The following is a 12731-nucleotide window of genomic DNA, read 5'->3' as shown; positions in this document are numbered from 1 at the left end:
TAGTTTTGCCCGTTTCCTCCCCAGACTACCTTTTTGGTGGCCAACATAGGGGAACTGCTGTCTTAATTTTTCTTTTCTGGGTCAGCCCTGAGAGTAGGGGGTTGTGCCCTAACTGGCTTGGTTCAGTGCTAAAATCAGCCCCTACATTCTTTTTTCCTGCCATTGCAGCTATTATGGATAACAGAAACCAAGGAGTTGTATGTCTGGCCTTTTATCACTTTATTTCCATATGTATCCAATTAACCAATTCCTCAGGAGTTAGAGCCACCTTTCCTAAATCCCATGAATAGTCTTTGCTTTGGGTAACTGGTTGCAGCATAACAGCTGCTTCAATCCACAGGTGTTTTTAATCCCGTCCAGAAACCAAAGGTTTCTCATCCTCCTGTTTATCCCCTTTTTCCCAAAACCACATATTTCAGTGAGTCTGGGCCATTGCAGTGAAACCCATCATTCAGACATCAACTAAATGAATAATTTCTTTTATAAGGATCAGCACAAAGCTGGTTCCTATGAGGTGGAGGTTAAAGATGTCCCAAGTGTTCAACTTTTCCAGGCTGCCGTACCATGCCATCATCTCTAACATCAGCTACTTCCTCTCCCCTCAGTACTCTCCCTCCTGTCTTTGGGCTCCCCAACTCACTGCAGTGTCTCACAGAACTAACGAACCTATGACCCATATAAAGGAAATGGCTCACGCAGTTGTGGAGGCTGGCGGGTCCCAAATTCGTGGGTCAGGTGTAGGATTCTCCTTGGCCCGCAGTCCCTGCCCAAAGGCACTCAGCTTTCTCGCTTAGTGGGCCTGAAAGCCCACTGCACTGTCTCCTGCGGGTCTCTCCAGCCAGTCTCTCTTCTCTGCTCTGGAATTGGCTCTCTTTTAAGGCAAAACTCCCACCCAGGTGATTGGGCGGGGCTGTGCAAACAAGTCAATTATAGTCCTGGATGGGAGTTAAAAGACCATGATGAGAAAGGCTATACTAAGTAATTTGTCACACCACAAGGCAGAAGGAAAATGATCTCAGATGGAAGCTATAGATACAGGAAGGAATGAAGAGCAATGGAGAGGGTAAATACGTAGGCATTGTAAATGAATGATATTTTGTGAGATTAACAACACTGGCATAGAAATTGGGAGGGGATTAAATGGAGTTAGTTCCTAAGGAGTTGGCATTATTCAAGAAGACAGTAAAAATTACGAGTATCATTAGACGTTAATAGGTCAGGACTGCTTTGTTGTAATCTCTTACCACTTAATAGACTCAGAAGAGAATCTGTAGCTGATTACCAAGTTTATAAACAAAGAAACAAAAACCAAACTAGTTTCAGTCAAGTTTATGAAGAGGAGAAAAATGGAAAAATAAGAAACAATCCACAGAAGACAAGACAGAAGAGAAAAAAGAATATTGTATAGGCAAGAATAATAAAAACAAAGATTTAGTAATAAAGATTTAGTAATAATTACAGATATAAATCCAAATGTATCAGTAATATAGTAAGTGAAATAGACTTGATGTCTTAATTACAGCTATATTTAGCATTTTATCAGAGGCTCTAGCCACTGAAATAAGGAAGGAAAAAGATACAAAAATGATAAAGATTAGATGAAGAGAAATAAAACTGTCATAATTTATATATGGTTGTAGACATAGGAAGTTCTAAAAGATACCGAGATAAATTGTCAAAATTAATAAATGAGTTTAAAAAAGGCTTTTTGAAGAAGAGAAGTGGGAGGCCTCACTCTGCCTGATTTTAGAACATATTATACAGCCACAGTAGTCAAAACAGCCTGGTACTGGTACAACAACAGGCACATAGACCAATGGAACAGAATTGAGAACTCAGATATAAATCCATCCACATATGAGCAGCTGATATTTGACAAAGGCCCAGTGTCAGTTAATTGGGGAAAAGATAGTTTTTTTCACAAATGGTGCTGGCATAACTGGACATCCATTTGCAAAAAAATGAAACAGGTTCTATACCTCACACCATGCACAAAAACTAACTCCAAATGGATCAAAGACCTAAACATAAAGACTAAAACGATAAAGATCATGGAAGAAAAAATAGGGACAACGTTAGGAGCCCTAATACAAGGCATAAACAGAATACAAAACATTACCAAAAATGACGAAGAGAAACCAGATAACTGGGAGCTCCTAAAAATCAAACACCTATGCTCATCTAAGGACTTCACCAAAAGAGTAAAAAGACCACCTACAGATTGGGAAAAAATTTTCAGCTATACATCTCCGACCAGCGCCTGATCTCTAAAATCTATATGATTCTGTCAAAACTCAACCACGAAAAGACAAACAACCCAATCAAGAAGTGGGCAAAGGATATGAACACACACTTCACTAAAGAAGATATTCAGGCAGCTAACAGATACATGAGAAAATGCTCTCGCTCATTAGCCAGTAGAGAAATGCAAATTAAAACTACGATGAGATTCCATCTCACTCCAACACAAGGCTGGCATTAATCCAAAAAACCCAAAATAATAAATGTTGGAGAGGCTGCGGAGAGATTGGAACTCTTACACACTGCTGGTGGGAATGTCAAATGGTACAACCACTTTGGAAATCTATCTGGCGTTTTCTTGAAAAGTTAGAAGTAGAACTACCATACAACCCAGAAATTCCACTCCTCAGAATATACCCTAGAGAAATAAGAGCCTTTACATGAACAGATATGTGCACATCCATGTTTATTGCAGCTCTGTTTACAATAGCAAAAAGCTGGAAGCAACCAAGGTATCCATCAATAGATGAATGGTTAAGTAAATTATGGTATATTAACACAGTGGAATAGTATGCATCGATAAAGAACAGTGACGAATCTGTGAAACATTTCATAACATGGAGGAACCTGGAAGGCATTATGCTGAGTGAAATTAGTCAGAGGCAAAAGGACAAATATTGTATAAGACCACTATTATAAGATCTTAAGAAATAGTATAAACTGAGAAGAACACATTCTTTTGCGATTACGAGAAGGGGGAGGGAGGGAGGGTGCAAAAGGGTTATTTACTGATTAGTTAGTAGATAAGAACTACTTTAGGTGAAGGGAAGGGCAGTACTTAATACAGGGAAGGTCAGCTCAACTGGATTGGACCAAGAGCAAAGAAGTTTCCAGGATAAACTGAATGCTTCGAAGGTCAGCGGAGCAAGGGCGGGGGTTTGGAGACTATGGCTTAAGGGGACTTCTAAGTCAATTGGCAAAATAAATTCTATGAAAACATTCTGCATCCTACTTTGAAGTGTGGCGTCTGGGGTCTTAAATGCTAACAAGCAGCCATCTAAGATGCATCAATTGGTCTCAACCCACCTGGATCAAAGGAGAATGAAGAACACCAAGGTCACAGGACAACTATGAGCCCAAGAGATAGAAAGGGCCACATGAACTAAAGACTTACATCATCCTGAGACCAGAGGAACTAGATGGTGCCCAGCCACAACCGAGGACTGCCCTGACAGGGAGCACAACAGAGAACCCCTGAGGGAGCAGGAGAACAGTGGGATGCATACCCCAAATTCTCATAAAAAGACCAGACTTAATGGTCTGACTGAGACTAGAAGAATCCCTGCGGTCATGGTCCCCAAACCTTCTGTTGGTCCAGGACAGGAACCATTCCGGAAGACAACTCATCAGACATAGAAGGGACTGGACAATGGGTTGGAGAGAGATGCTGATGAAGAGTGAGCTACCTGTATCAGGTGGACACTTGAGACTGTGTTGGCATCTCCTGTCTGGAGGGGAGATGGGAGGGTAGATAGTGTTAGAAACTGGCAAAACCATCATGGAAGGAGAGAGTGGGCTGACTCGTTAGGGGGAGAAAAAGTGGGAGTATGTAGTAAGGTGTATATAAGCTTATATGTGACTGACTTGATTTGTAAACTTTCACTTAAAGCACAATAAAAATTATTTTTAAAAAAAGGCTTTTTGGTCAATATAAAAATTAATTATAATTTTATATACAAATACTATACAGAAAATGAGATTTAAAAAATATATTTAAAAAATATGTAATTTACAACAGTATTAAAGAACATCAAATCCTAAGGAATAAGTATAAAAAGATGTATAAGATCTTTATACAGAAAACTATAAGCATTGAGAGAAATTTAAAAGAAAAACTAAATAAAGGGTGACACCCCCTGGGTGGTGCAGATGGCTAAGCACTTGGCTACTAAACGCAAGGTTGTCAGTTTAAACCTACCCAGCAGTGCTGTGAAAGAAAGGCCTTGCCGTCTGCTTCTGTAAAGATTACAGCCAAAAAAACCCTTTGGAGCAGTTCTGCTGTATTACACATGGGGTTGTCATGAGCCGGAATCAACTCTGTGGCAGCTAGCAACAATGTGTGCATGAATGGAATACCACTGTGTTTGGCATGATGGGTGCTTAATAGATACTAGACTTCTTTCCCATCTTTTTTTGCTAATCTGTATGTAAAATGATAGTAGTAAAGCCAATATGCAATTGTTTGGAGACCAAAGTATATTGGTGGCGGGGGGCGGTGGGGTGGGAGGAAGGGATGGGGGCAGTCATTGGATAGGGGACACAGTTTCTGTAAGGGTAATGAAAAAGCTTAGAAACAGTACTGGTGATGGTTGAACAAGATGTTGAACATAATTAATTTCACTAAATTGTACATGTGGAGAATATTGAAATGGCAAATATTTTGTTACACCTTTACCAAAATCAAAAAAAAAAAAAGAAAGGCAGAATCCTAAGTATGGACAGAATTTTAAAACAGAAAGATGTAGTGTATTCCTATATTCTGTTTAAATCAGGATTTTTAATCTTTGGAGGAAAATGATGGCTTTTGTGAATTAATCTTTGACCTCTTTTAATACAGGCATCAAATGTTGCTCTTTTAATAGCATTGTTATAAAAATATGTGTTCATTGAAAAATACAAGAATGTATATACATATATGTTATGGGTTGAATTGTGTTCCCTAAAAATGTGTTGTAAATCCTTACCTCTATGTCTGTGGTTATCATCCCATTTGGGAATGGATTGTCTTTGTTATGTTAATGAGACAGGATTAGTGTAGGGTGTGTTGTGTTAAGAGCTGTCAGGTCATTTCCAACTCATAGAGACTCTATGTACAACAGAAGAAAAAACTCCCCGGGCCTGCGCCGTCCTCACAATCGTTGTTATGCTTGAGTCTGTTGTTGCAGCCACTGTGTCAGTCTATCTCATTGAGGGTCTTCCTCTTTTTCGGTGACCCTCTACTTTACCTAGCCTGATGTTCTTTTCCAGGGACTGATCCCTCCTGATAACATGTACAAAGTATGTGAGATGAAGTCTTGCTGTCCCTGCTTCTAATGAGCATTCTGGCTATACTTCTTCCCAAGACAGATTTGTTTGTTCTTTTGGCAATCCATGGTATATTCAATATTCTTCACCAACACCATAATTCAAAGGCGCCAATTCTTAGGTCCTTCTTATTCGTTGTCCAGCTTTCACATGCATATAAGTCAATTGAAAACACCATGGCTTGGGTCAGGCCCACCGTAGTCCTTAAAGTGACATCTTTGCTTTTTAACACCTTAGTGAGGTCTTTTGGAACAGATTCGCCCAATGCAGTGTATCTTTTGACTTTTTTACTGCTGCTTCCCTGGGTGTTGATTGTGGATACAAGTAAAATCAAATCCTTGGCAACCTTGGTATTTTCTCCGTTTATCATGATGTTGCTTATTGGTCCAGTTGTGAGGATTTTTGTTTTTATGTTGAGGTGCAATCCAAACTGAAGGCTGTGGTCTTCGATCTTCATCAGTAAGTGCTTCAAGTCTTCTTCACTTTCAACAAGCAAAGTTATGTCATCTGCATATCATAAGTTGTTCATGAGTCTTCCTCCAATCTTGATGCCGCGTTCTTCATATCGTCCAGCTTCTTAGGTTATTCGCTCAGCTCAGCATACAGAATAAGTATGGTAAAAAGACACAAGTCCCTGATGCACAACTTTCTTGACTTTAAACCAGCCAATATCCCCTTGTTCTGTTCGAATGACTGCTTCTTTGTCTGTGTACAGGTTCCTCATGAGCACAATTGTTTGGAATTCCCATTCTTCACAATGTTATCCATCACTTGTTATGATCCACACAGTCAAATGCCTTTGCATAGTCCATAAAACACAGGTAGACATCTTTCTGGTATCCTCTGCTTTCAGCTAATATCCATCTGGCATCAGCAATGATATCCCTGGTTTCATATCCCCTTCTGAATCCAGCTTGATTTTCTGGCAGCTCGCTGCCAATGTACTGCTGCAGCCTCTTTTGAATGATCTTCAGCAAAACTTTACCTGTGTGTGATATTAATGATGAGTCGAAATTGACTCAGTGGCACACGGGTTTGGTTTTTTGGTTTTTGGATATTAATGATATTGTTTGATAATTGCCTCATTCTGTTGGATCCACTTTCTTTGGTACAGGTACACATATGGATCTCTTCCAGTTGGTTGGCCCAGGTAGCTGTCTTCCAAATTTCTTGACATAGACCAATGAGCACCTCTAGCGCTGCATCCGTCTGTTGAAACATCTCAGTTGGTTTTCTGTCAGTTCCTGGAGCGTTTTTTTCACTAGTGCCTTCAATGCAGCTTGAACTTCTTCCTCACTGTCATCTGTTCTTGATCATACGCTACCTCCTGAAATGGTTGAATGTTGATCGGTTCTTTTTTTATATAGGGACTCTGTGTATTCCTTCTGTCTTCTTTTGATGGTTCCTGCGTTGTTTAATATTTTCCCTGTAGAATCCTTCAGTATTGCAACTCGAGGCTTGAATTTTTTCTTCAGTTCTTTCAGCTTGAGAAATGCTGAGTGTGTTCTTCCCTTTTGGGAAGAACGTATCATTATAATACTTTGTACATATCATTATAATACTTTGTCTTCTGGAGCCACCCTTTGAAATCTTCTATTTAGTTCTTCATCATTTCTTCCTTTCACTTTAGGTAATTTACATTGAAGAGCAAATTTCAGGGTCTCTTCTGATGTCCACTTTGGTCTTTTCTTTCTTTCCTGTATTTTTAATGACATCTTGCTTTCTTCATGTATGATGTCCTTGATGTCATTCCACAACTCGTCTTGTCTTCAGTCATTAATGTTCAGTGTGACCAATCTGTTCTTGAGATGATCTCTAAATCCAGATAGGATATACTCAAGGTTGTACTTTGGCTGTTGTGAACTTGCTCTAATTTTCTTCAGCTTGAACTTGCATATGAGCAATTGATGGTCTGTTCCACAGTTGGCCCCTGGCCTCGTTTGGACTGATGATATCGAGCTTTTCCATCATCTTTTTCCACAGATGTAGTCAATTTGATTCCTGTATATTACATCTGGTGAGGTCCACATGTATAGTCACTGTTTATGTTGTTGAAAAAGGGTATTTGCATTGAAGAAGTCATTGGTCTTGCAAAATTCTGTCATGCGATCTCTGACGTCATTTCTGTCACCAAGGCCATATTTTCAAACTACAGATCCTTCTTTAACTTTAGCATTCCAATCACCAGTAATTATCAATGCATCTTGATTGCATGTTGGATCAATTTCAGACTGCAGAAGGTAGTAAAAATCTTCAATTTCTTCATCTGTGGCCTAGCGATTGGTGTGTAAATTTGAATAATAGCTCTGTTAACTGGTTTTCATTGTAAGTGTATAGATATTATCCTATCCCTGACAGTGTTGTACTTCAGGATAGATCTTGAAATGTTCTTTTTGACAATGAGTGTGAAGCCATTCCTCTTCAGTTTGTCATTCCCCGCATAGTACATCATATGATTGTCTGATTCAGAATGGCCAATACCAGTGCATTTCAGCTCACTAATGCCTAGGATATCAATGTTTATATGTTCCAGTTCATTTTTGATGACTTCCAGTTTTCCTAGATTCATACCTCATACATTCCACATTCTGATTATTAGTAGGTGTTTGCAGCTGTTTCTTCTCATTTTGAGCCTTGCCACATCAGCAGATGAAGACCCTGAAAGTTTAACTCTATCTGTGACATTCAGGTCGACTCTACTTTGAGGAGGTAGCTCTTCCCCAGCTGTATTTTGAGTGCCTTCTAACCTGAGGGGCTCATCTTCCAGCACTGTGTCAGACAATATTCTGTTGCTATTCATAAGGTTTTCACTGGTCAGTTTTCTCAGAAGTAGACTGCCAGACCCTTCTTCCTAGTCTATCTTAGTCTGGAAGCTCTGCTAAAACCTGTCCACCAAGGGTGACCATTTTGGTACTTGAAATACCGATGGCAAAGCTTCCTGTATCACAGTAACACACAAGCCACCACAGTACGACAAAGTGACAGACACGTGGTGGGTGTAGGGTGTATTTTGAGTCAATCTCTTTTGAAATTTAAAGAGATTAAATGCAATCTAGCAAAGGAAGATGGGACAAGAGAGATGTCAAGCACATGGAAATTGCCCAGGAGCAGAAGCTCAGAGGAGACAGGGACTTTGCTCTAGAACCAGCAGAGAGAGAAAGCCCTCCCCTAGAGCAAAACCAAAAACCAAACCAAATTCATTGCTGTCCAGTCGATCCTGACTCATAGCAACCCTATAGGACAGATAGAACAAGGTTTCCAGGGAGCAACTGGTGGATTCGCGCTCTTAACCACTGTGCCACCACGGCTCCCTGAATTTGATTTGTAGCCTCCTATACTATGAGAAAATAAACTTCTGTTTGTTAAAGCCACCCACTTGCAATATAGCAGCACTAGATAACTAAGACAATATATAAGAAAAATTCTCTTATGAAGAAAAAATCACCCATAATTATACCATTCAAATGTAAGTGCTTTTAAGATGTTTTTATATTTTTTACCATTTATTTGTACATTTTTAAACTGTAGTTTGAGATAAAACTGTACATGTGATTTTTTGCACCCCATTTTTCTCTTAATATATCACATTTTTCCAGGTTATTTAAAAATTATTTGTCTCGTTTTGTTGTTAGGTTCTGTCGAGTCAGTTTCAACTCATAGCGACCCTATGTACAATAGAAGGAAACACTGTGAGGTCCTGCGCCATCCTCACAATCGTCTCATTTTAAATGGCTGCATAGTATTACATCTTTTAAAGAGTTTTATTGTGGTAATAGTATTACATCCCATGGCATAGTATAATTTAAGAATTTTACTGTTCAACACAGGTGAGATTTAGTTTTTTGTTTTCATGTTGTAATAAGCATCATTTTTGTATAAATTATCCACATTTAAGATGATTTCCTTAGGGTAGATTTAGAGATATTTTCATGGTTTTTGGAGCCCTGGTGGCACAGTGGTTAACAGCTATAGCTGCTAACCACAAGGTTGGCAGTTCGAATCCATCACTTGCTTCTTGGAAACCCTATGAGGCAGTTCTGCTCTGCCCTATAGGGTTGCTATGAGTTGGAATTGACTCTACGGCAATGAGTTTGTTGTTTTGTTTGTTTTCAGATGCATATTTCAGCATTACTGTATAAAAGGGCGTACCAATTTATACTTCTTCCAGCAGTACATAAATGAATCCGGCCTGTGACACTCTCACTACTAAGATTACCAACTTAATAACATTCACTTTGTTTTTCTTTATAGCATATGTTCAGTGCCCATCACAGAAACATGGCCACAGAGAAAAGGATGGGTAGCAGTAGTCTGATGGAGCGTTTTTTGCAGGATGTACTGCGGCACCACCCATATCAGTATCAAGAAAGCAGGTAAAGTAGCCGAGAGGAGGAATATTATTTCATAGTTATATGTTACACTGGTTGGTTGTGTTCCAGGACTTTTTAAAGCGAATCTTTGCATCAAGAAATGTAGTTGACGTGAAATTTCATGTGTTAACTTTCTATTGCAATTATGTTTTTAGCTTAAATAAGGAATTTCACTACGAAGCATGTGTCCTACACTATGCATTTTCCTAAACAAAAATCTTAGGCCAGTAAATGGTTACATATCATTAAGATCCTTTGTAAGAAACCCTGGTGGCGCAGTGGTTAAGAGTTCAGCTGTTAACTAAAAGGTTGGCAGTTTGAATCCTCCAGGTGCTCCTTGGAACCGCTATGGACCAGTTCTGCTCTGTCTTTATAGGGTTGCTATGAGTTGGAATCGACTTGATGGCAATGGATTTGGTTTGGTTTTTTGATGTTATGAGTATGTCATGGGATTAAGCAGGGGACAAAGGGAGGAGTAAAAATAGCTTTTAAAAGATTAGTAACAGAAAAGCTAGTGTAATAGCAGAGTGTGATCAAAGTAAAAACTAAGTCAATTCCATGTTCTTGTTAGCTCTGAATAGAAGAGTCATCAAATAGAATTGGTCTTCTTATAATCTGTCAATATCTCAATAGCTTTCTCTTGTATCAGTTTGTTTTGGTTGTTTTAATAAAAAGAAATATTTGACAACATTTAAGGCCCTACGTTAAGGGAAAACATTGATGGAAAATCATATTAAATATTCTTGTGAGTTTGCGGCCACACCCGTACAAGTAATGCGAAACAGATGATTAGCATGTCTGTGCACAATTAGCTGAGATCAGCACCACCAACCTAAAACCAAACCCACTGCTGTCCAGTCGCTTCCGACTTGTAATGACCCTATAGGACAGAGCAGAGCCGCCCCAAAAGGTTTGCAAGGCTGTAAATCTTCATGGAAGTAGACTGCCAGACCTTTCTCCCATGGAGCCACTGGTGGGTTCAAACCACTGCCCTTCTGGTTAGCAGCCGAGCTGCTTCACCACTGTGCCACCAGGGCTCCTAGATCAGAAAAAGGGATGAACTCTCCTTTGCAAGTCACCAACCCAGAATTTAGCAAATGGTGAAGAGTTTTAGTGGGAAAAATTAGAGAAAAAATTTGTGGTTTTTTAGGTGGTGGAAAGGTAGAATTAGTCTATCTTGATCAAAATAAATTTGCAGTTTATCAGTCATACAAACAATGCTTTTTTGACCAGGACTCAATCCAGAATCACACATTGTATTTAGTTGTTGCATCTCCTTTGTCTTTAATCTTGAACAATTCCTTAGTCTTCCTTTGTTTTCAAGACCTTAATACTTTTAAAGAGTATAGGCCAGTTATTTTGTAGGATATCCCTAAATTTAGGTATGCTTGATGGTTTCTCATCATTAAAGTTAAGCTATGAATTTTGAGCAAGAATACCTCAAAACTGATATTGTGCCCTGAGTGTATTACATGATATAGCACATGATGTTATTATGTTTTATTGCCATGTTAACCTGAGTCACTTGATTAAGGTGGTGCTATCTGTTACATTGCTCCACTGTAAAGTTACTATTTTTCCATTTATAATTTATAAGTATCTTGTGGGGAAGTACTTTGAGACTATGTAAATATTCTGCTTTTCATCATATTTTCATCCCCTTGTTTCAGCATACATTAATGATTCTTCTCTGTAAGTTATTAAATGTTTTAATCAGAATTGTACCATAAAAAAGAGTTTTCTTTGTTCTCTCATTTATTTATTTCTATCGTTATAGACTCATGGATATTTATTTATTTAATTTTAATCATTATTATGATTATTTTGTTACTCAGATTGTATTTGGACATTTTTAATTCTTCATAGACACTTCCCAGAAGGCTATACATACTAGTTAATACTCACGGCAATAGTATATGAGAATGCACATTTCATGTCATTGTTGCCAACACTGGAATTACCAATTTCTTTTTTCCTTCCAATATAATAGGCCAAAAAAGGGTATCTTTTAAGTAAAAAGTAGCCTTTACTTATAAGTAAATTAAGCTTCTCTTTATTTATTGTCCGTCCATCTATCCTATGAATTGTTTGTTCATATACTCTTCCCATTTTTCTACTGAATTATTTGTGTATTTTGGATTCATAAGTGATATTTATATATGGATAATAAACCCATTGCCAGCAAGTCTGACTCTTAGCAACCCCATAGCACAGAGCAGGACTGCCCGCTAGGGTTTCCATAGAGCAGCTGGTGGATTTGAACTGCTTACCTTTTGGCTTGCAGCCATAGCTCTTAACCACTGCACCACTGGGGCTCCATATGGATAATAGTCCTTTTGTATTTTAAATAAATTTCAAATATTTTTTCACAAGTGGCCATATGTCTTTCAACTGTTTATGGCGCCTTTTGCCATGCAGAAATAAAGCATTCTGACGTCATTGGATCTAAGGGAACTTTTCCTTTATGGCTTCTTTCATGTCCTTTTCTTCATGTCCTTGTTTCTTCTTTTAAATATTTTTTATTTCACTGAATTTGTTTTTGTAAGTGTGTTAGGCAGGACTTTTACTTATTATTATTATTTTTTATAAAAGGCTATATAATTGCCCTCATTGGTATAAAATGCTATCTGTAGCAAAGTAGATTCCTGTATTTTTGTATATGTACATATATACCAGAAACCCTGGTGGCATTGTGGTTAAGTGCTACAGCTGCTAACCAAAGGGTCAGCAGTTCAGATCCACCAGGCACTCCTTGGAAACTCTATGGGACAGTTCTGCTCTGTCCTATAGGGTCGCTATGAGTTGGAATCGACTCGACGGCACTGGATTTGGTTTGGTTTGGACATATATACCTGTTTCGAATACCATTCTTTTACCTTGAAAATTTTTAATCCCATGCCAATGCCACATGATTTAATTGTATTTATATGCTTTCTAAATTACAGAGTTTGTTTTATTTTTGTTTCTTCACTCTTTCCACTTGTCTAGACATTGTAGGGTTTTCTATTATTTTGGTTTTTGCAAAGATCAGCTCTT

At 38.5% G+C, this 12731-nt stretch overlaps 1 protein-coding gene across 3 annotated transcripts in view; it reads left to right on the top strand.

Moving 5' to 3' along the window:
- Positions 1-12731, top strand: part of ZDBF2 (zinc finger DBF-type containing 2) — a 39385-nt gene that overhangs the window by 13549 nt on the left and 13105 nt on the right. For all 3 annotated transcript variants that reach the window (XM_023542073.2, XM_010586373.3, XM_064286767.1), the window contains one exon: positions 9577-9698. In XM_023542073.2, the coding sequence (XP_023397841.1) occupies positions 9577-9698 (122 nt within the window). The remainder of the gene's footprint in view (positions 1-9576; positions 9699-12731) is intronic.

Source organism: Loxodonta africana, chromosome 6 (genome assembly GCF_030014295.1).
Source record: "Loxodonta africana isolate mLoxAfr1 chromosome 6, mLoxAfr1.hap2, whole genome shotgun sequence".
Taxonomy (NCBI): Eukaryota; Metazoa; Chordata; class Mammalia; order Proboscidea; family Elephantidae; genus Loxodonta; species Loxodonta africana.
The sequence above is the reverse complement of the archived record's forward strand: the minus strand, read 5'-3'. Positions and strand labels throughout refer to the sequence as shown.